The following is a 20,544-nucleotide window of genomic DNA, read 5'->3' on the forward strand; positions in this document are numbered from 1 at the left end:
AAAGGTAACAGAGTTATAATCGCTAGTTGAGTTTGCACATTCTCCCTGAGTCAGCATGGGTTTCCTCCGGGTGCTCCGGTTTCCTCCCACCGTCCAAAGACATGCAGGTTAGGGTGGATTGGCCGTGCTAAATTGCCCCATAGTGTTCAAGCATGTGCAGGCCAGCTGGACTAGGCACAGGGAATGCAGGATAACAGGGATAAGGTAGAGGGGTGGGTCTGGGTGGGTTGCTCTTCAGAGAGTTGGTGTCGACTTGAAACACCAAATGGCCTGCTTCCACACTGTCTGTAACTTCATAGTGTCCCTACAGTGTCAAAGTCAGCTGATGGAGAATAACAGAAACTTCATTAAGCTTCACCAACTTACAGTGAACAATCCTGTGGGTGTGTTGGCTGCAGATGACTGAAGGGAAATGTCAAGTTTTTCTGGTGTACTGGATACAGGCTTGTTACGTAAAGTTAGGAGATCATCCAAAGCCACCAGATTTTCATCTTCATCACTGTCTAAATTACAATGTTCATCATCGCCACTGTCCATGCTGTTATAACTGTCCCTCAATTTCCTCTCACTTCCTTTACTGGTATCCGATATGCAGACAGCACTGGACCACTCCAACTGTTTCTTGTCTTGAGAGGATAAGGATCTATTTTTCTCATCCAAAGGCAAAACAATTAAAGAGTTAGATTCATGTCTTTGTGTTCTTTTGCCGTCAAAAGGAACCAAACAGTGCTTACCAAGGAGCCCAGAACGATTTTCTTTTGAAGAAATGGCACTGTCTAGAGCAATCTTCACCTTCTCCTCTGCAGGTAACTTCACATATGAACTTGGAGGTTTGTGCCTCGGTATTTCCTCATCCAGCAATGAATCAAGTGGTAAGCAACCGTGAGAATCTGGAAATTCATCAGCCTCAAGGGGTAAGTCCTCATTTTCCAATACACCATTATTGTGATCTTTAAGCACTCCATTGCAACTTGTTTCAGTCACAGCACTGCTGTATTTGTCAGTGGTCCTGTTTTCACAGCTTTTCTTATGAAAAGTCGCATCTAAATGTTGTGATAGGGACACTATTTTCTTTTTCTTGATGTCAGGTGATGAATTGCGTTTTCTTTTCTCTTTTGAATGGGAGACAGGCAAACTTGCAGTAAAACTTCTTTTTAAGGCATTCATTTGGCTTTTCCTACCAGGACATGGAGGAAAGGAATGGTGCCGCTGAACTGCCTCTTTACTGCAAACACTCTTCTCTAGGGAAAGTGAACCTGAAGGTAGGGTTTTTGTTATGAGCTTCAGAACAGATTCCTTCTGTTTAGAAAGGCTGTCATTCCCTAGAAGGCAAAGATAATAGAAAAAAAACATTAGTGTTTATTCAAGTTGAAATAGGTTTACAAATAGAGTAGAGAAGACTTTCAAGACACATGCTGCACAATTCTCTCTGAAACAAAAACCAAAAGAACTGTAAATCAGGAAGTTGCTAGAAAAGCTCAGCTGGTCTGGCAGCGTCTGTAAAGAGAAAATCAGGGTTAATGTTTTGGGTCCAGTGACCCTTCCTCAGAACTCCCACTGCCACTGTCTTATCAATTAGCCTCACTACATCTTTCCAATGTAACTGAGTTACATTACAACTGAGTGTTCTGAGGAAGGGTCACCAGGCCCGAAACATTGAGTCTGATTTTCTCTTGACAGATGCTGCCAGACTTGTTGAGCTTTGCCAGCAACTTCTGTTTTTGTTCTCTTTGAAACAGAATCGAAACGTCTCAGTATCATCTCATATTGCCTATATTACTTTCTCCCCATCAGAAACCTCACCTCTATTAGTTGGCATCCATAAATATTCCAGGCTAAAAATAGACAATAGGATGTGTTGAGTATTTAAAGTTTGTTAAAATTTGGAAAGCCAGGTCCCAAGCAATAATCTACTGAAGCCAAGACTCTGTACGTTTCAGAGTTTCTTTTAAAACAGAGCCACACTGCATACCTTGTGCCAAAATAAAATCCATCCTTAAGCTTGTTTCTATAATTGCTTGTATCAACTTGTTTAGTTATGTTAGGACGTACCTCCGGGACAGGTCAGTATTAAACCAGAGCTGTGCCCAGAGGTACGGGCACTGCCAGCTGTGCCCCACGAGTCTAATTCCGTTCCTATAGATGATAAAGCACCGTTTATGATCTCTATTAATATGTACCACCTGAAAGCAACTCTCACCCAACTGATTATCATCAATCTGCACTCTTGTGGTGCAGCAGTGGTGTTCCCCTCTAGGCTAGGAGTCTTCGGGCTCAAGTCCCATCTGCTCCAGAGGTGTGTTCTAACATGTACGAACAGGGTGACGAAAAATGTCCATTTCACTATCAGGTTTTTTCTTTGCTGGGGTGGGTGGGGGGCATTGGGGTGTGTGAACCAAATAAAACATTACATTAAAATTACATTAGGAAGATATAATGAGGCTAAATGATACCACAGTGGCAGTGAAAATGTAAAAGCACAACAGCACTGAAGAAATTAGGGTGGAAAGTCAATTAAAAAGATAAACAAAGGTAAGGAAACATTGAATATCATGCCTTTAATAGCATAATGTCCCAAGATGCTTCATGGAATCAGAGAAAATTTGACATTGACAAACATAAGCAGTTGAGGTCAGATGACCAAAAACTTTCTAAAGGAAATAGGCTGTGAAGGTTACCTTAAAAGGTAAAGGAGGAAAATGTTTTAGGAATTCTTGAACATTGAGCCTAGACATCTGAAGGCAAGTTTACCAAAATGGAGAATGGAAAATTGAAGATGTGCAAAAAGCCAAAAAACGAGGGGTGCAATAATGTGAAAGTGAGTGGGAAGTAGTAAAGATGGAGAAGATCAGCAATTGGGAGGGGGCAGGCAGTGAAGGAATTTGAAGATGGGGATGCAAATTTGAAAAGCAAAGGCATTACAGGACCAGGAACCATGTTTGAGCTGAGTTAACAATGGATGAACTGAACAAAACGTCACACATCAGCCAGTAACGCCCGCCATGAAGTTTTACCAAATGCATAATTAGAAAAGCATGGCAACGTGCACATTTTCCAAGAAAAATAAAGTTTATCAAATAGGGTTAATCATGAAAGCAGATACCAAACAGTTCCTTGACCATTCTGTTACAAACATCAACTAATAATTGGCATACAAATTAAGTCTGTGGTGAGTTACACCAGAACATAGCAGCAATACAGCAAACCACGTACAAAATGCCACTACAATTTGATAGCGCTAAAAAGCAGAGCATTTCCACAATCGTTCCAGAAGTGCTGTGATAACTGATACAACCCAACTACAAATTTAATACAGGTTTCCAGACCAGAGGTCATGTTTCAGCCTTTCCAATCTGATTGATATGACCAGTTTTTAGTGTCTCTAACCAATAATAGTTATGAGCTATTAAAGTTACTAGATTGATAGCAAGCTGTCTGATTGCATTAAAGTGACTGCTGTACGGCAACATTCGTTGTCCAGTTTGCAACACTTTTCAACCCACTAAAGAGGACAATTTTTCACTTAGCAGATATTGAAACAAAATTCAAATGTCCACCTGTTGGAAGTTTCATCATATGTTTCAGAACTTGTTATGCAGGCAGGCAAATAAATGCTTAACTTGATGCATTACATTCAACTACCGTTTCACTATAGATCGTTACAAACAAAGCACAATATCAAAAGAGGATGTCCCAATGTAAACTAGTAGTAAAGCAAACTGCATTTTTGGAGCTGGGGAGGGGAAACAGAAAACCCAATACTGCGCACAGTGGACATTTTCAACAAGCCCAACAGGGCAATACATTACAAAAGCAGACTGAATGGTGATATTTCTATATTCCCTTACATTGCAGGTTGCGTTTACACCTTCAAGACTGTACTTCCACATATTCCATACTTTAGAAAACTAAATAGGAATACAGAGACAAAAGAAAAGTCATTACAGCTCAATTCTTGACACTTGAACTTGCATACACTCTTGATTTGTTAGTAACATGGCCCCAATTGACTGAAAACCAAATTGGATCATGTAGCCATTTAATTGATAGATTTCCAACCATCCTGGAAGCATTCAGTTCTGCTTCGCAAACTTCATTTCTCTGCAATGGTTGGCCATTCCTTCCCAAGAAACTAAATTCAATATTAAGCACCCACTGACACGAATCAAACCACCCAATTTTTATGCTGCAATACTTAAACACATCACAGAATCCCGACAGGGGTTAGCAGGCTATTTGGCCCATCAAGTCCAAACCTACCTTCCAAACAGCAACCACCCAGACCCATCCCTACAGTCCTATCCCTGTAACCCTACAATTCCAATGGCTAATCAACTGCACACTCACGAACACTATGGGCAACTGAGCATGGCCAGTCCACCTAACCTGCACGTCATCGGAATGTGGGAGGAAACTGGAACACCCAGAGAAAGCCCACGCTGACAAAGGGAGAACATGCAAACTCCATATTGACAGCTGCCCAAGGGTGAAAGAGAATCCAGGTCCCTCATGCTGTTGGGCAGCTGTGCCAACCACTGAGCCACCCTATTTAAATAATGAGCTCTGTTCACTTCTATGAGCAAGTGAGCGCAGCAGACCTTGCAGAAATAACAAGCGAGCACTGCTGTTTTCTGAAATAACAAGGTGTGGAGCTGGATAAACACAGCAGGCCAAGCAGCATCATAAGAGCAGGAAAGCTGACATTTCGGGGAAGAAGGGTCTAGGCCCAAAACGTCAGTTTTCCTGCTCGGCCTGCTGTGTTCATCCAACTCTACACCTTGTTATCTCAGATTCTCCAGCATCTGCAGTTCCTACTACTACTGCTGTTTTCTGTCCGGTTTTGAAGCGGGGACCTTTCATGCGTTAGACGAATGTGATAACGACTATACTACAGAAACATGACACTTATGAGTTAGTTTTCCAACGAATCCTGCGCATTTAAATCTGCATTGTTGCTTTAGTTTGTTTTCATGAGAAGTCTTTGTATCACCACTTTCTCCAGTTTCCTTTCCACCCACGATTTCCAATGACTGGGACTCCAGCCAATTGGTTGGCAAATATAATTTTATAGCTTGATCCAAAACCCACACTCATACGATTAATTGCTAAACCATCCTAAGCCTGCTCAGATAGAGTTTGAACATTGAGAGGCTTGAGAGCTTCAAAACAATATAACTGTGGCTTGCTTAGGAAAGCTCAATGAGAATGTCCCAACATTCAGTTCATTACCGTTTTTTTAAAACTTTATTCATTTTGTGGGATGTGGCCGTCACTGACTGGGCCCAGCATTTATTACCCATCCCTAGATGCCCTTGAGAAGGTGAAGGTGAACTGCCTTCTTGAACCGCTGCAGTCCACTTGCTGTGGGTTGACCTTCAATGCCATTAGGGAAGGAATTCCAGGATTTTGGCAGTGACAATGAAGTAATGGCAATAATATTTCCTAGTCAGGATGGCGAGTGGCTTGGAGGGGACCTCCCATGTATCCGCTTCCCTTGTTCTTCTAGATGGAAGTGGTCATAGGTTTGCAAGATGCTGTCTGAGGATCTTCGGTGACTTTCTGCAGTGCATCTTGCAGATAGTACACACTGCTGCTCCTGAGTGTCGGTGGTGGAGGGAGTGATGCTTGTGGATGTGGTGCCAATTAAGCGGCTACTTTGGCCTGGGTGGCGTAAAGCTTCTTGAGTATTGTTGGGGGCTGCACCCATCCAGGTAAGTGGGGAGTATTCTACCACACTTCTGACTTGTGCCTTGTAGATGGTGGACAGGCTTTGAGGAGTCAGGGATGAGTTACTTGCCACAGTATTCCCAGCTTCTGAGCTGCTGTTGCAGCCACTGCATTTATGTGGGGAGTTTAGTTGAGTTTCTGATCAATGGTAACTCCCAGGATGTTAATAGTGAGGGATTCAGTGATGGTAACACCATTGAATTGTCAACGCACCATGTGCTGATGAGTTAAGTACAGTACTTAAAACCTAATGCATACTGCACAAGATAGTAGTGCAAACACAAAAGTCACAAAGCCGAAATTCTCGAATCTACGGTAATGCATATCTATCCTTCCGAATACCTGGAACAGCAAGAAAGAAGAAGCATGCTTAATATTACTAATAGAACTTTAATGTATTTCTTCCACCAGCATCTGCAAGGATAAGATTTTAAAGAAAGTAGTTAATAGGGAAGGAAGCAAATCTAAATGGAGGTAGGTGTTGTAACATATACCTCATTTATTTTACATAGAATGGTGATCACTTTTTCCTGTAAGATGTAAGAAAACTTGGGCTAACCTTAGTGAAGGTGGTTGTAAAATGCAACTAGTGCCTGGCTGATGATCCAAAGGCTCAAGCTAATGCTATGGTAACTGGGTTCAAAGCTCGTCATTGAAGCTGACACAAATTTGAATTTGGTCTGGGTGGGATATTCTTTTAAGAGTCAGTGCAGACTCAATTGAGCCAAATATCTGTTCAATGTGGCTGTGAAATGAAGGTGCTTCAGACCTGCTCTGCCATTCAACAAGAGCTCAGCTGATCTCCTACGTCAAATCCACCTTCTTGTGTTATCCTCATATCTTTTAATTCCATCAGTAGCCAAGAATCTAACGACCATTGTCTTGAGTATACTGAAACACTTAACATCCACATCTCTCTGGGACACAAAACTGCATAGCATTATAACCCTTTGAGTCAAGTCCCTAGGTCAGTCCTGATTGACTGATTTTTGTTTTGAATGATCATATATCAGGTAATCAGGGACAAAAATATCATCAAAATTTCCTGTCAGATATTTTCAACTTCGGGTTACTTCAAGTAAATGCTAATAAATTATTTTTTTTTGACAAGTCTATGTAGCTGCACGCTCATTCAGTATTTCAATCTGTTCAGTTGACAAATCCCCACTAGGAAATGCTGTTCATTGTCCTAGCTTTTCTTTTAGTACAGCACTTCACTGTGTTTATAATTCCAAGTGATGCTAATACTGGACGCTCGTTCCAGTTCAATTGTTTCCCAATATAGTCCTTGATTCAATTCACAGAATTTTCACTTTTCCAACTCCACAGTTTTGAATTGTCTTGCTAATTTCCTTTCTTTGGACTGCTAAGACAGTTTTACCATTCACTTCACAGTCTGCGGGCATGAAGTTTTCACAACTGATAGCCGAAACATTTTCAGTTCCACAACATGATTTCCATACAGGCTCTCGGCTTAGTAGCTTCACAAACTAGAACCATTCTGGCTAGGTTTGCTGATTCCCCCAAAATGAAAAACTTGATTCTATGAAAATTATAGGAGAACTGTTCCTCCTGAAGTCAAAGCTAAACTAATGGCCTCTGGCCTGACCTAAATTTAGCAGTTTAAATACACTATCCTCATTTAGAGATGTCGTGTCAGGCATTTGACTGATGTCTCATATTTTTTGAAAATTATACACTTATTAGGCCAGTGTTCCAAATGAATGTCTCACTTTTCAAAAAAATACATTATTTTCACAGAAATAACTAAACCACAATTCTCAAATGACTATTTATTATGCATTTTTTAAAAAAATCACAAATGGTCAATCTGAACCAAACTTCAGGTGAACTTTATACACACCACTTAAGATATAGGATTAATAACATTAATGTAACTTTGGAAAGTGCTTTTTAACATGGAGGCAGATGAGGGTGCAGACTGGCTCACCAAGCCAGTGTATCTGGTTGCAAACATTTCATAACATCGTTAGTGCGTCTCTAGTGAAGCAGTGTTTCATCCTGCTTGTTATTTAAATGCTTTGGTTTGCTGCGGTGGTTGGTATTAGTTCTGGCTTTGTTGTTCAGTGATTTGTATATTGGGTTCAGCTCAACATGTTTGTTGACAGAATTCTGGCTGGAATGCCAGGCCTCCAGGAAATCCCTGGCATGTCTCTGTTTGGCTTGTCCTAGTCAAATTAATGTCTCTCTTTGTCCGTGTGTATGGAGACCAGTGGGAACTGGTCATGTCCCTTGGTGGATAGTTCATATTCATACATCCTTATTGTCAGTTTTCTTTCAGTTTGACCTAAGTAATGTATCTCACAGTCCTGGCATGGTATTTTGTATATTACATTAGTTTTATTGGTTGTGGGTATGGGGTCCTTTACGTTTGCCAGTAGCTGTCACAGGGTGGTTGTTGGTTTGTGGGCGACCCTTATACATAGGGGCTTGAGTAGTCTTGTAATCATCCACTCTATGTTCCTGATGTACGGTAGGGTGACTACTATATTTGACCATGTTGTGTTCTCTTGCTGTGGTCTATCGCGGAGCTAACGGCAGATTGTGCTTTTTGGGTACCCTTTCCTTTTAAAAACTGACATGTACCAACCACCCCAGCAAATTGAAGCATATAAATAACAAGCAGGACAGAGCACGACTTCAGTGAAGGCACACTGACGGTGTTACCCAGCAGGGTAACAAAAAATCTGCAATCAAACACACCAACTTGGCGAGCAAGTGTTCCTATAATGTCTTGTGTAATTCCAGGTTGCTGCAGGGTGTCGTGTCTCGTTTGAATAATGTCCTGATACTGTTCCATTTATGGGTGTTGGGGGGTTAATGGGTGTAAGTATCTGCTTCATACGTATCATTTTTCTGCGTACACTAGTCTGGAGTTCCCCAGTGCTCTTACGTGCCCGTTCCACCATTTCGTTCAGGAAGGGTAGTCAGTATTTGTTCTCTTTTTAAGCAAATTTTATTCCAGTGGAGAATGTTGTTTATGTGTCAGTGAGTTTCTTCTTGTCTTGTGCATTTGATAATCATGAAGGTATCATTTACGTAGCAGACCCAGAGTCTGGGTTGGATAGTCGGGCTGTCTGTTCTAATCTTTGCATTACTGCTTCTGCTATCAGTCCTGATATTGGGGGATCCCACTGGTGTTTCGTTGATTTGTTTAAATATATGGCCATTAAAGGTGAAGTGGGTTGTGAGGCACAGATCCAGTAGTTTCAGGGTGCTGTCCTTGTTGATGCTGTTGGTGCCTTGGAGTGTCTGCCTTCCAGATTCATCCAGCTGTGTGGCAACTGTCTCTTTGGCTAGGTCGGTGTTTATAGATGTAAATCGTGCTATTAAATCATCGGAAACCATTATACCGTCCTCTTTTATTCTGGTGTCCTTGATGATGTTGAGGAATTCTTGAAAGGAGTGGATGAAATGTTGTCAACTAAATATTCAGTTTCTGTTGTAGTTCTTTGGCTCGTCTATATGTTGGTGCGCCTGGCAGTGGGACAGTGGGTCTGAGGGGGACCCCTGGCTTGTGTACCTTAAGGAGTCCATAGAAGTGGGTAGAAGGTAGGTACCAGGGTGGCCCACAAACCAACATCCACCCTGCAACAGCTACTGATACTCGAAAAGGACCCCATACCCACAACCAATAAAACTAATGTAATACACAAAATACCATGCAAGGACTGAGAGAAACATTTCACAGGGCAAACTGAAAGAAAACTGACAATAAGGATACACAAACACGAACTAGCCACCAAGAGACACAACCAATTCTCAAAGATCTCAACACACATGGACAAAGGCGGACACAAATTCGAATGGGACAACACATCCATAATAGCACAAGCCAGACAGAGACATGCCAAGGAATTCCTGGAGGTCTGGCATTTCAACCGGAACTCTGTCAACAAATACACCGAACTGAACATGACAGATAAACCACTGAAGAACAAAATCAGAAGTAATACCAAATCACTCCAGCAAACCACGGCGTATAAATAAGCAGGACAGAACATCAACGCTTCACCAGAGACGCACTGATGATGTTAACTAGCAGGGTGACAAAACATCGGTAATCAAACACACTGGATCAGCGAGCAACCTCATCCTCAAACCAAGCTACAAATCTTCTCAAAAATTTTTATAGAGACAGATGAATATGGCCCATTTCCATTGAGGCTTTGGTTAAATTAAAACAAACAGTGTCATCTGAAAGACCTACCCTAGGAATGCTCAGAAGGAAAGTGGCTTAGACCCTTATGGTATGACAATGGAAAACTGTTCACAATGTAGGGTTTTAACCACAGGTGCATAAGCATCAAAGACATCAGCCTGGTCTCTGTACACAACAATGAAGGATTGATTTCAGTTTAGAAAACCCAGAGAACAGACTTTAAGGGCAGTTCACAGGAGGTCAGACAAAAAAATAGAAACATTGCAAATAGGTGCAAAAGCAGGCATTTCAGCACTTTGAGCTTGACCCACCATTCAATGGGATGCCGGGTGATCATCCAATTCAGTATCTAGTTCCTGCTTTCTCTCTAGACTCTTTGATCCCTTTAGTTGCATCTAACTCCTTCTTGAAAACAGAAAAAATTTTTTTATGAAGAAGGGTCTCGACCCGAAACGTCAAGCTTTCCTGCTCCTCTGATGCTGTGTTCATCCATCTTCACACCGTTTTATCTCTAATGTTTTAGTTTCAAATACTTTCTACAGCAAAGATTACCACAGGCTCACCACTCCCTGGGTGAAGAAAGTTCTCCTCATCTCAGTCTGAAATGGCCTACCCAATTTCCTTAGGCTGTGATCCCTGGTTCTAGACTCCTTGGTCATCAGGAACATACTTCCTGCATTTACTTGTCTTGTTGTGTTAGAATGTTATCGGTTTTTATGGGTTATAGAAAGCTGAGTTCTCTCATCTTCTTGGAGTTCAGAACAGTTGAAGGTTACCTCAATCGGAAAGATTTATTCACACAGTTTCCAAACAAGAGTTTGGTTGGAAGCCAAAACATTATTCAAGGCTGAGAAAGTTTAAGTTCTCAGTTTTGAGTATTCACAGAGTTCACAGAAAAGAAACTGGGAATAATCGGCTCAGAAGTACTTAAAAATTTGACCCAGTAAGAAAAATTACACAGTCTGAATCCTGTAAATTGGTGGCATGAGGAAATAAGCTGAAAATTTTCTTTTGCTTCGTGTTTTAAGATTTTGCTAAACAAGTTCTGAAGAACAGTCACTGGATCTAAATGTTACTCTGCTTTCTCTCCACAGATGCTGTCGGACCTACTGGGTTCTTCTAGCAAATTTCCGATCTTGTTTCAGATCTTCAGTATCTGGAGCTCTTTGCTTTATTAACTTGCTTTGAGTTTTGCTTTAATTCATTGAGTAGTAAATATCTGTTATGTTGTTAAAGAAACTCCACACTAGTTGACTATAGTTCAGTGATTAACTGCCATGTTAAATATAAAGCAATATCAAGACAGATTTAATTCAGAGATACGACTTATCTAGAAACTGTAGCAGACACATCACTGTTCCTTCTGTGTTGCTAGGTCAGGTGCCCTCCCAAAGGTATTGTGGGTCTGCCTATAGCAAATTGACTACAGCAGTTGATCCCATTGCCCACAACACCCTTGATCAACAAAAATTCATTAGATATACAAACCTTCAAATAATCTAGCGTCAATTACTGTTTGTGGAGAGCACTCCCAACTTCTTTCAAGCCCTGCATGAAGGCATATTGCTTAATTTAACTCTAGAAAGATCTGGCTCGAATTTTTAACCATGTATCTTCACCATCTCATGAGGCTACCACTTCAGTGTTGAATGTGTGATGTTTAAACATTCAAATAGTTGGTACTGTCGCAAACGTGACTTTAACACTGCTTAAAAATGCAAGGTCACCTCAAAGTAGAGATTAGATGACCAATGGGTTGCCTTCAGAGGGAGGATGCAAAAAGATGATGCCCTACAGTCCAGACCACCTAAAACCTATTAGGGTCTCAGGAAGACACTAAGTTATACAAAATACTCAATATCTTGGCTGTCGTAGACAGGCCCGCCGAATAAAGAAAAAAAGTTTGCAAATACTGGCCAGAACCAGTATTTTTAGGGAGACTCTGAGCTTTTGGCAGGTTACCAAAAGGGAAGATGCTGTCACTGTTACTCTGTCTGTTGTCTGTCTGTCTCTCTTTCTCTCAATGAAACTGCCCCAGTTTCCACAGAAAAAACTTTAGAGAAACATTTTGGAGCTAAGAAATATACCTGCAGCACCCATTATGGCTGACTATATCCAAGAAATCAAGTATCTAACCTTGGTCTCAGGTTAAAACTTTACACTTCAAACACAACCAAAAGGACTCGAACTACACAACCTTTGAACTTCCTTCATACCAGTGAGTAAGAGCCCAAGTGACTACACAAAGACCACATGCATGACATCCCCCTGCATTTTTAAACTTTTCTTTGGTTTAGCAGGCATTAAATTTGATCTTTCTTCAACTGAAGAAAAACAACATTTTTTTTTTCACGAAGCAAGTGAAAGACCAAGAACTAAATTTTTATTGGCATGATATAGCTTCAGATGAAAAACTTTAACCTTTGTTGAGATCAAACAACCAGATCACCCTACTCACCTAGTCAAAGCACCTCCAACCAATGGAAGTGATACTGACATACTCTAACTCTTTCATGTTGTGAAAACCTCAATCAAATTACACCAATCACAACTTTCTCCTCATAACTGAACCCGTGAAGTTAAGATCATTCTTGTAGATATCAATCACCTCTGGTGAAGCTTATTCCTTCCATGGCTAATATATCATTCCTGCAATGCGATGCCAACACTGCTTAGTATTCCAGGTGTGGTCTAATCAACCTGCAGCAGGAACAGCTGTACAGGCGAAGGCCAGAATTCAATTAGCCTTTGATTACTTTCTGGAACGGTTTGTGACATTTTAATGATTCATGCACCTGGACGCCAAATCCCTCTGGACATCCACTGTTTCACCCCTATTTAAGTAAGTAAACCTTTCAACTTTTTTTTAAAAGCTCCGAATAGATTAGCTTAGATTCACTTGCAATGACATCTATTTTCACATCAGTTATACATTCATTTATATTGCTCATAACTGGTGAAGGAAGAACTCAAGAGTTGGTCTTCATTTGGAATTGATTTCTTCACAGAGTGAAACATTACAAGGATATATTTCCTGACTCCATTCTGCTCACGTCAGTAAGGAATTCTTCATGTGCTCAAGTAGCCACCTAATTAACTCATCAACTTACATGTACTTAGCCTCAATTGGTAAAATTAATATTCGGTGCCATTTCCTTCATTAGTGTCATTTTGGTTACGTTACTTTCAGTAAGTTCCTATCCTGGAGTCAGTAAGTTTCTTTGGGCCTTCCAGTATGTTGACCGCTTCTTTTATTGCAAAGAAACTATTAAACATATCCACTTACTTGTTTTCAGTCATATCACCGTTATCAGTTTTCAAAGGAGCAAGATTGTTCCTGGCACAATCAATTTCCTAATAACTGCAAAATACTAAACTGATTTTGATAACCCATGCATGTTTCTGTTAATACACCCTTCTGGTAGTTCTTTTGTCACCCAAGTATTCTCTGCATCTTGACAGAGTCTACGCTTTCTGAGAAAGTTATCTGCACGTTTATCCTTTCAGTTTCATGTAATCTTATAGCTCTTTAGCCTCAAATGGTAGCTTCATTTTATTTTATTTTCCAAGTACAGCTTTTGCCTCTTTGCAAAATAATTTAATTCCATACTTTTTTTTAAAAAAACACCTCCTCTCACCTCAGGCTGGTGTCCTCGGCCAAACCACCTTCAGCTGCTTCACCAATAATCTTCCCTCCATCTTAAGGTCAGAAGTGGGGATGTTTGCCGACGATTGCAGAACAGTCAGCACCATTCACAACTCTTCAGATAGCGAAGCAGCCCATGTTCAAATGCAACAAGACCTGGACACTATCCAGGCCTGGGTGTTGTAACAATGACAAGTATCATTCGTGCCACACAAATGCCAGGTTATGACCGTCACATACGAAACACAAACTAACCACCACTGCTTGGCATTCAACACTGTTGCTATCACTGAATTTCCCACTATCAACATCCTGGTGGTTACCACTGACCAGAAACTCAACTGGGCTCACCACATCAACACAAAAATGAAAGAACTGCAGATTTTGTAAATCAGGAACAAAAACAAAGCTGCTGGAAAAGCTCAGCAGATCTGACAGCAACTGTGAAGGAAAAAACAGAGTTAACATTTCAGGTCCCGAGACTCTTCCTCAGAACAGATGGTGGCTGGGAAAACATCAGTATATATGCAGGAAAAAAAAGGCAGGGGGGATGGGGTAGGGAGTAAACGATAGGATAGAGCCTAAAGAGAGACAGAGGAGCAGTTGGACAGACATAGGAGTTGCTAACAATCAGGCTGGGAGGGCCAACAGTTGTTAATGGAGACTGTTAGTGACTAACAACAGGGGGTATACAATTGAAGACTATGAGGTAACAAGGCCTGGTCTGTGGGGTAGGGGGGCTGGGACAGAGAGTTTTGGCCCTAAAAGTATTGAACTCAATATGGAGTCCGGAGAGCTGCAGGGTCCCCAAGCAGAAAATGAGGTGTTGTTCTTCTACTGTGCATTGAGCTTTGCTAGAACACCATAGCATGCCAGAGACAGATATGCTGGTCAGAGAACAGGGTGTTGCACTAACGAGGTAGGCAACAGGTAGTTCAGGAGCTACAAGAGCAAGTCAGAACCTGGGAATACTGCAGCAAGTAACTCATGTTCTGACTCCTCTGTCCACCATCTACAAGGCACAGGCCAGGAGTGTGATGGATGGATGGGTGCAGCCCCAACAACACTCAAGAAGCTTGACACCATCCAGGACAAAGCAGCCCCCAATTGTTGGGCAACACATCCATAAACAGCCACTCCCTCCACCACCAATGCTCAGCTGCAGCAGAACATACTACCTACAAGATGCACTGCAGAAACCCAAAGATCCTCAGACAGCACCTTCCAAATCCATGACCACTTCCATCTAGAAGGACAAGGGCAGCAGATACATGGGAAAACTACGCCCTGCAAGTTCCCCTCCAAGCCACTCACCGTCCTCACTTGGAAATATATCATCATTCCTTCACTGTCACTGGGTCAAAATCCTGGAATTATCTCCCTCATGGCATCATGGGTCAACCCACAACAGGTGGGCTGCAGTAATTCAAGAAGGCACCTCAGCAGCACCTTCGCCAGGGCAACGAGGGACGGATAATGAATGCTGCCTGGCCAACAATGCCCACAACCCAAAAATGAACTAAAAAAGCCTGCCTAGTTCACTGTGGACAGTCTGATCCCATTGATGTCAGACTTGCCTAAATTACGACCTTAGTTCTGTGTTTCTCCCTTCCAAAGGCTCTTGAATTTGATAATGTAATAGCTACTGTCAGGTAGAAAAATTAGTGGTTCATTTCTCATTACATCCAAATTGAGATGTCCCATTATTGGTTACAGGATTTATCGCTGTTTAAAACTAACTTGGACCAGAAATTCATTAGTTATGTTGTATGATAAGTTTACTTGCTCCAATCTACATGGAAGTTAAAATCTACATTAGAACTATGCAGTCTTTACTACACACCTGAAATTGTCTGCTTTTCAGAAATCTAAGGCTTAGCATCGATCAACAAGAGAACTGGGCATAACTTCCAAACTTTTAAGCCATTTGGTTGTACTGACCCCGAATATTGAAGCTTTTCATCTTGGACTCAAGAAACCCAACAATGCCAAGTTTCAAAGCGAGGGACAACTTATACTGCATGATGAAAGGGTACTGATGGGTTTGCAAATCAATTTTGAGGCTTGACGCAGTCATTGAGAATCTCACCAAACAACACTGTTGCACATATTTTTCACCTTATTCAGGCATCACTAATGCCTTTATACGACGGATCACATTGTACAACCTTCACCTCCCAACTAGGTGTGACCAAGTCTGGACCACACTGACTTGATGTACAGAAATGTTAACTTGAACTGGAGCTCAGTAACTAGCCGGAGGGATTAGACATTGTGATATTACCTACAGGATCAGATGGAAAAGAATTACAGCTGACAAGAGGGGAAACCTTTTTCAGATAGTAAATGGTTGGGTCATGAAATGCAGTGCCTAACACTATGGTGGAAGCAAATTAATTCATGGCTCTCAAAAAGAAAATTGGATGCAAACTGGTGGTGAAAGTCTGCTGGGCTACAAGGAAAAAGGCAGAGAAATGGGGGTCTGAGGAAAGAGAATAGAACTGTTGTTGTTGCAGGCAGCCTGAAAAAACACAAGCGGCCAAACGCCCGCTCTTCTAGGCTGTAAATATTCTACAGTTTTATTCCATATATTGCAGTATAGGCACACAACATGGTCTAGTCTGCCATTCTTAAGTCTATATCAATAAGCGAATGCTGACTTTTTTCCCCCCCAAGCTTTTATAACTTGCAATGTGCGTCAAAATATTGGGCAAATTTTATTAAGTGTTAACTGCCTCAAGTTTATACAAACTTTTTAGATGTACTTGAAGTACAAAGTTGCACCTCCTTCCCCAAATGTGAAATTCCTTAACTTTTTCAATCTGTTCTGGTGTACATTGCTCTGCAACCATTGTGTCAACTATTCAATGCCTCCCCTCTTGATTCGTTGTTCACTGAATTGTTCTTCAACCTGAAAGTTATTGTTGAAATAATTTTGAAGAATCACATCCACTTGTCCAAATCACATTCACCTTTATCACAAGTTCTGAATCCTGTGGTGTAACTTTCCATCTATCATAAATATTCAGATGCTACCTATCTAATAGCATTAGCACACTGCATTCCCCTTGACAGGCATGAACTGGAAGATTGCGCTTTTCTAAAATTCCAACAGGCAAACTGTTTGCAGTGCAAAAGACATGATAACCTAATATTGTGTTGTATCTTTTTGCATTCAAATAAGTGAGCAAAGAGAAATAGTTATAATCAGTCCAATTTATCTCAATCAAAATCTCAAGACATATAGGTTAGGTGGACTGGCCACATTAAATTGGTCATAGTACTCAGGGGTGTGCAGACTAGGTGGATCAGCCATGGGAAATTCAGGATACAGGGGCAGGGAAGGGGGTGGGTCTGTTCGGTATGTTCTTCAGAGGAGTCGGTGTGGACTTGATGGGCCATTTGGCCTGCTTCCACACTGCAGAAATTCTATGATTCTACATAGCAGGAAGCATGAACACAGCCTTCCTGAAGCAATGGATTTGTTATTTTGTCAAACACAAGTAAAATAACAACTTAATAAAATGTGAGGCTGGATGAACACAGCAGGCCAAGCAGCATCTCAGGAGCACAAAAGCTGACGTTTCAGGCCTGGACCCTTCATCAGAGAGGGGGATGGGGAGAGGGAACTGGAATAAATAGGGAGAGAGGGGGAGGCGGACCGAAGATGGAGAGAAAAGAAGATAGGTGGAGCCTAATGGTATCAATGTGGACTTCACCAGTTTCAAAACCTCCCCTTCCCCTACTGCATCCCTAAACCAACCCAGTTAGTCCCCTCCCACCACTGCACCACACAACCAGCCCAGCTCTTCCCCCCCACCCACTGCATCCCAAAACCAGTCCAACCTGTCTCTGCCTCCCTAAACGGTTCTTCCTCTCACCCATCCCTTCCTCCCACCCCAAGCCGCACCCCCAGCTACCTACTAACCTCATCCCACCTCCTTGACCTGTCCGTCTTCCCTGGACTGACCTATCCCCTCCCTACCTCCCCACCTATACTCTCTCCACCTATCTTCTTTACTCTCCATCTTCGGTCCGCCTCCCCCTCTCTCCCTATTTATTCCAGTTCCCTCTCCCCATCCCCCTCTCTGATGAAGGGTCCAGGCCTGAAACGTCAGCTTTTGTGCTCCAGAGATGCTGCTTGGCCTGCTGTGTTCATCCAGCCTCACATTTTATTATCTTGGAATTCTCCAGCATCTGCAGTTCCCATTATCTCTAAAATAACTTACTTCCTTACATTCTAAGAAAATCAGGGCAAAACCATGCCCAAGCAGCTTCTGTTTAATAAACACCCCAATTCTGTTTGAGTGTTCACAACTAGAAGGGAAGGCCATTTCAGGTAAATTCTACTGACAGACTCCAAAGATTCTCCAAGGCAAGGATTGAGCGTACTACCAACATGCTGAGTGGGGTGCTTAACATTTATTGAGCAAGCTCATAACTCACTTAGTGGTTTTGCTCTTCAGGAAAATTTCCACATCTAGCCATTGACTTCTTAGACAGAAACTTCCCTTTTTTATTCCAAAAAAAAAGCTTAAGGGTCATTTGGACCCAAAACATCAAGTTTGATTTCTCTGCCAGGCCTGCTGAGATTTTCCAGAAATTTCTGTTTGGGGTTATTCTGCTTAGGGTTATTCAGTTGACCATTATAGCTGTCATTGTTGGCACAGTTAAAATTGGCAACAGTCAAAAAGCTAGAGGTGGAGGAGTGCAGAAATTTCTGACGGTTGTAAGTTGTAAGTTACAGAAATGAGAGAGGCCACGAAATGATTCAAATAAATGAGAACTTTAAATTAGTGCATGTTGACTGGGAGTCGGTACAATTCTACGAGCATGGGAATTATTAAAACTAATGAAAAGTAAATGCCGATGGATTTGATTGAAGGACAAAAACTATTCACAAATATTCACAAAGTAGCGAACATACGACACCATCCTGGTCATCAAAAACCTGAACACCTCAGATGTGAGAAGCTTTGCAGGTTTCAGATCCTGGGAAAAGTGTGAACAACTGAAAACAAAAGTGCTAGAGATCTCAGTGGGTCAGGCAGCATCCATAGGGAAAGCAAGCTAATGTTTCGAGTGAAGTCATCTAGACTCCAAACATTAGCTTGTTCTCTCTCCACGGATACTGCCTGACCCACTGTGATCCCCAGGACTTTTTGTTTTCAGTACAGATTCCAGCATCTGCAGTAATTCACTTCTGAAGAATGAGATTTACCTTGTTTAGCTGAGTCACTTGGGCTTTATGGAGTGTTGAGTACTTTAGTGAAAGATATGTGATTGTCAGCAAGTAAACAGCTACTGAGATAGTTTTACGAATGGTGATGGGTGAAGTCCATCTATGGCAAATAAAGGACCAACGACATTGCCAAGCAAGAGCAGAGACATGGATAATAACCATTGAACCTTTTGGTTAAATTCATAAATCAATACTCAAAAGCAATATTGCAATTTCACTGACATCAGATTTAAGCAATCACATGGCTTCACAGAATCCCAGAATTCTTACAGCGCAGAAGGTTGCAATCCAGTCCATCATGTCATTCAATGACTTAAAGGTCATTTTTTTTAATATAAACAACATTCAATATCTGGAAAAGCATTATGGTTAACAGATACTGATAACTCCATGGGACCTCCTGTAAATCCAAAGCAAGATTTAACTCAATAGTAAAGCTATTCCAAGGTCAAACAGCTAGCTCATCTAATCTAACAAGAATGTAAGAGATAGAATCTTTTAAAAAAATGTCCTGTACACAATACTTGATATTATTCACTTACTTTCATCTACCATTCCACCAGTTTTTCTTTTAACTGACACAAGACATGGGATCGTCTTCACAAGTAGCAAGGAACAATTTAAATTATGCAAGTCAAGAAATAAATATTTGTCAGGATATTTTTTTGGTCACAATTTTCTTCAAATAGACAACCCGAGGGGGAAGACAGGGCTCCAGCTTAGGATTTGATCTCAAAGGCAGCATCCCCAACAGTACAGTAATTTCACTTTAGAGTAGTATTGAAGCAGTGTAGATCGAGAGAATGGGCATCTGGGTCATGAGTGTACTATTAAAAAGCCATGGCTGACATTTCGAGTCTAAAATCTGATGGAAAGTCATTCAGATGCTGCCAGACCTGCATTTTGTTTTTACTCCAGAATTTGTGTATCGGTGGGAGAGACCTCTACCTGTCTGTACAAGGTGACCCGTACCTGTTAACATCAAAGCAGCCCCAGCGTGAGACACACAAAATGGTCAATAAGGAATTAAGCGGGGCCACCTGCTCTACATTTAAGTGAAACATAATGGTACATTTGAACAAGACTTCTGCAAGGTCAGCAAAAGATCACTTTTGAAGGGTCCCAACCCAAAACATCAACTTTCCTGCTCCTCTGATGCTGCCTAGCTTCTTGTGTTCCTCCAGCTCCAAGGTGTGCTATCTTTTTATAGACAGTTCTCTATAATTAATGGGCTGTAAACAAAGTCAAAGTAGTTGTTTAACTTTACACTTAATAACCAACTTTTGTTACAAATCTTAGAGCAAGTAGTTAAAATCAACTTTTTTACATATAATTTGGACAGTGGGAAATTTCAGAGGACTAAGTGAATTTGATAAAGGCAGCACGTGGAATACAATGAATAATAGAATTCAAGCTGTCTTAAAGATAAGCAAGCCTGAGACAGATCCGAAGGAGTACAGTAAGTCTGGAATAGGGATAGGATGTATAGAGAGATTCTAAGCCCCAGTGATTATAATGTCTGGGGAATGCCATAAGAACATGGGAACCTGGGGCTGTGCACAGAAATGCCCATCATTGATTAGGTGTCCCACAGGATTGGATCCATGGATAAGGGGGAAAAGGACTGTGACTATGCTGTATTTGATCTCTGTAACAAAATGGATAAAAATGCTGTATTTTACTGTAAAAATCGCAGCATGTCATTGATTTCTCTTCCAATCTAAGCCGTAAATTAAGGGTAAAACT

General features: G+C 41.3%; 1 protein-coding gene across 2 annotated transcripts in view; it reads right to left on the reverse strand.

Moving 5' to 3' along the window:
* The window catches only part of slf2 (SMC5-SMC6 complex localization factor 2), a 123,830-nt gene that overhangs the window by 41,444 nt on the left and 61,842 nt on the right, over positions 1-20,544 (reverse strand). For both annotated transcript variants that reach the window (XM_059652957.1, XM_059652958.1), the window contains exon 5: positions 367-1,322. In XM_059652957.1, coding sequence (XP_059508940.1) covers positions 367-1,322 — 956 coding nt within the window. The remainder of the gene's footprint in view (positions 1-366; positions 1,323-20,544) is intronic.

The sequence above is a fragment of the Stegostoma tigrinum genome, chromosome 20 (genome assembly GCF_030684315.1).
Source record: "Stegostoma tigrinum isolate sSteTig4 chromosome 20, sSteTig4.hap1, whole genome shotgun sequence".
Taxonomy (NCBI): Eukaryota; Metazoa; Chordata; class Chondrichthyes; order Orectolobiformes; family Stegostomatidae; genus Stegostoma; species Stegostoma tigrinum.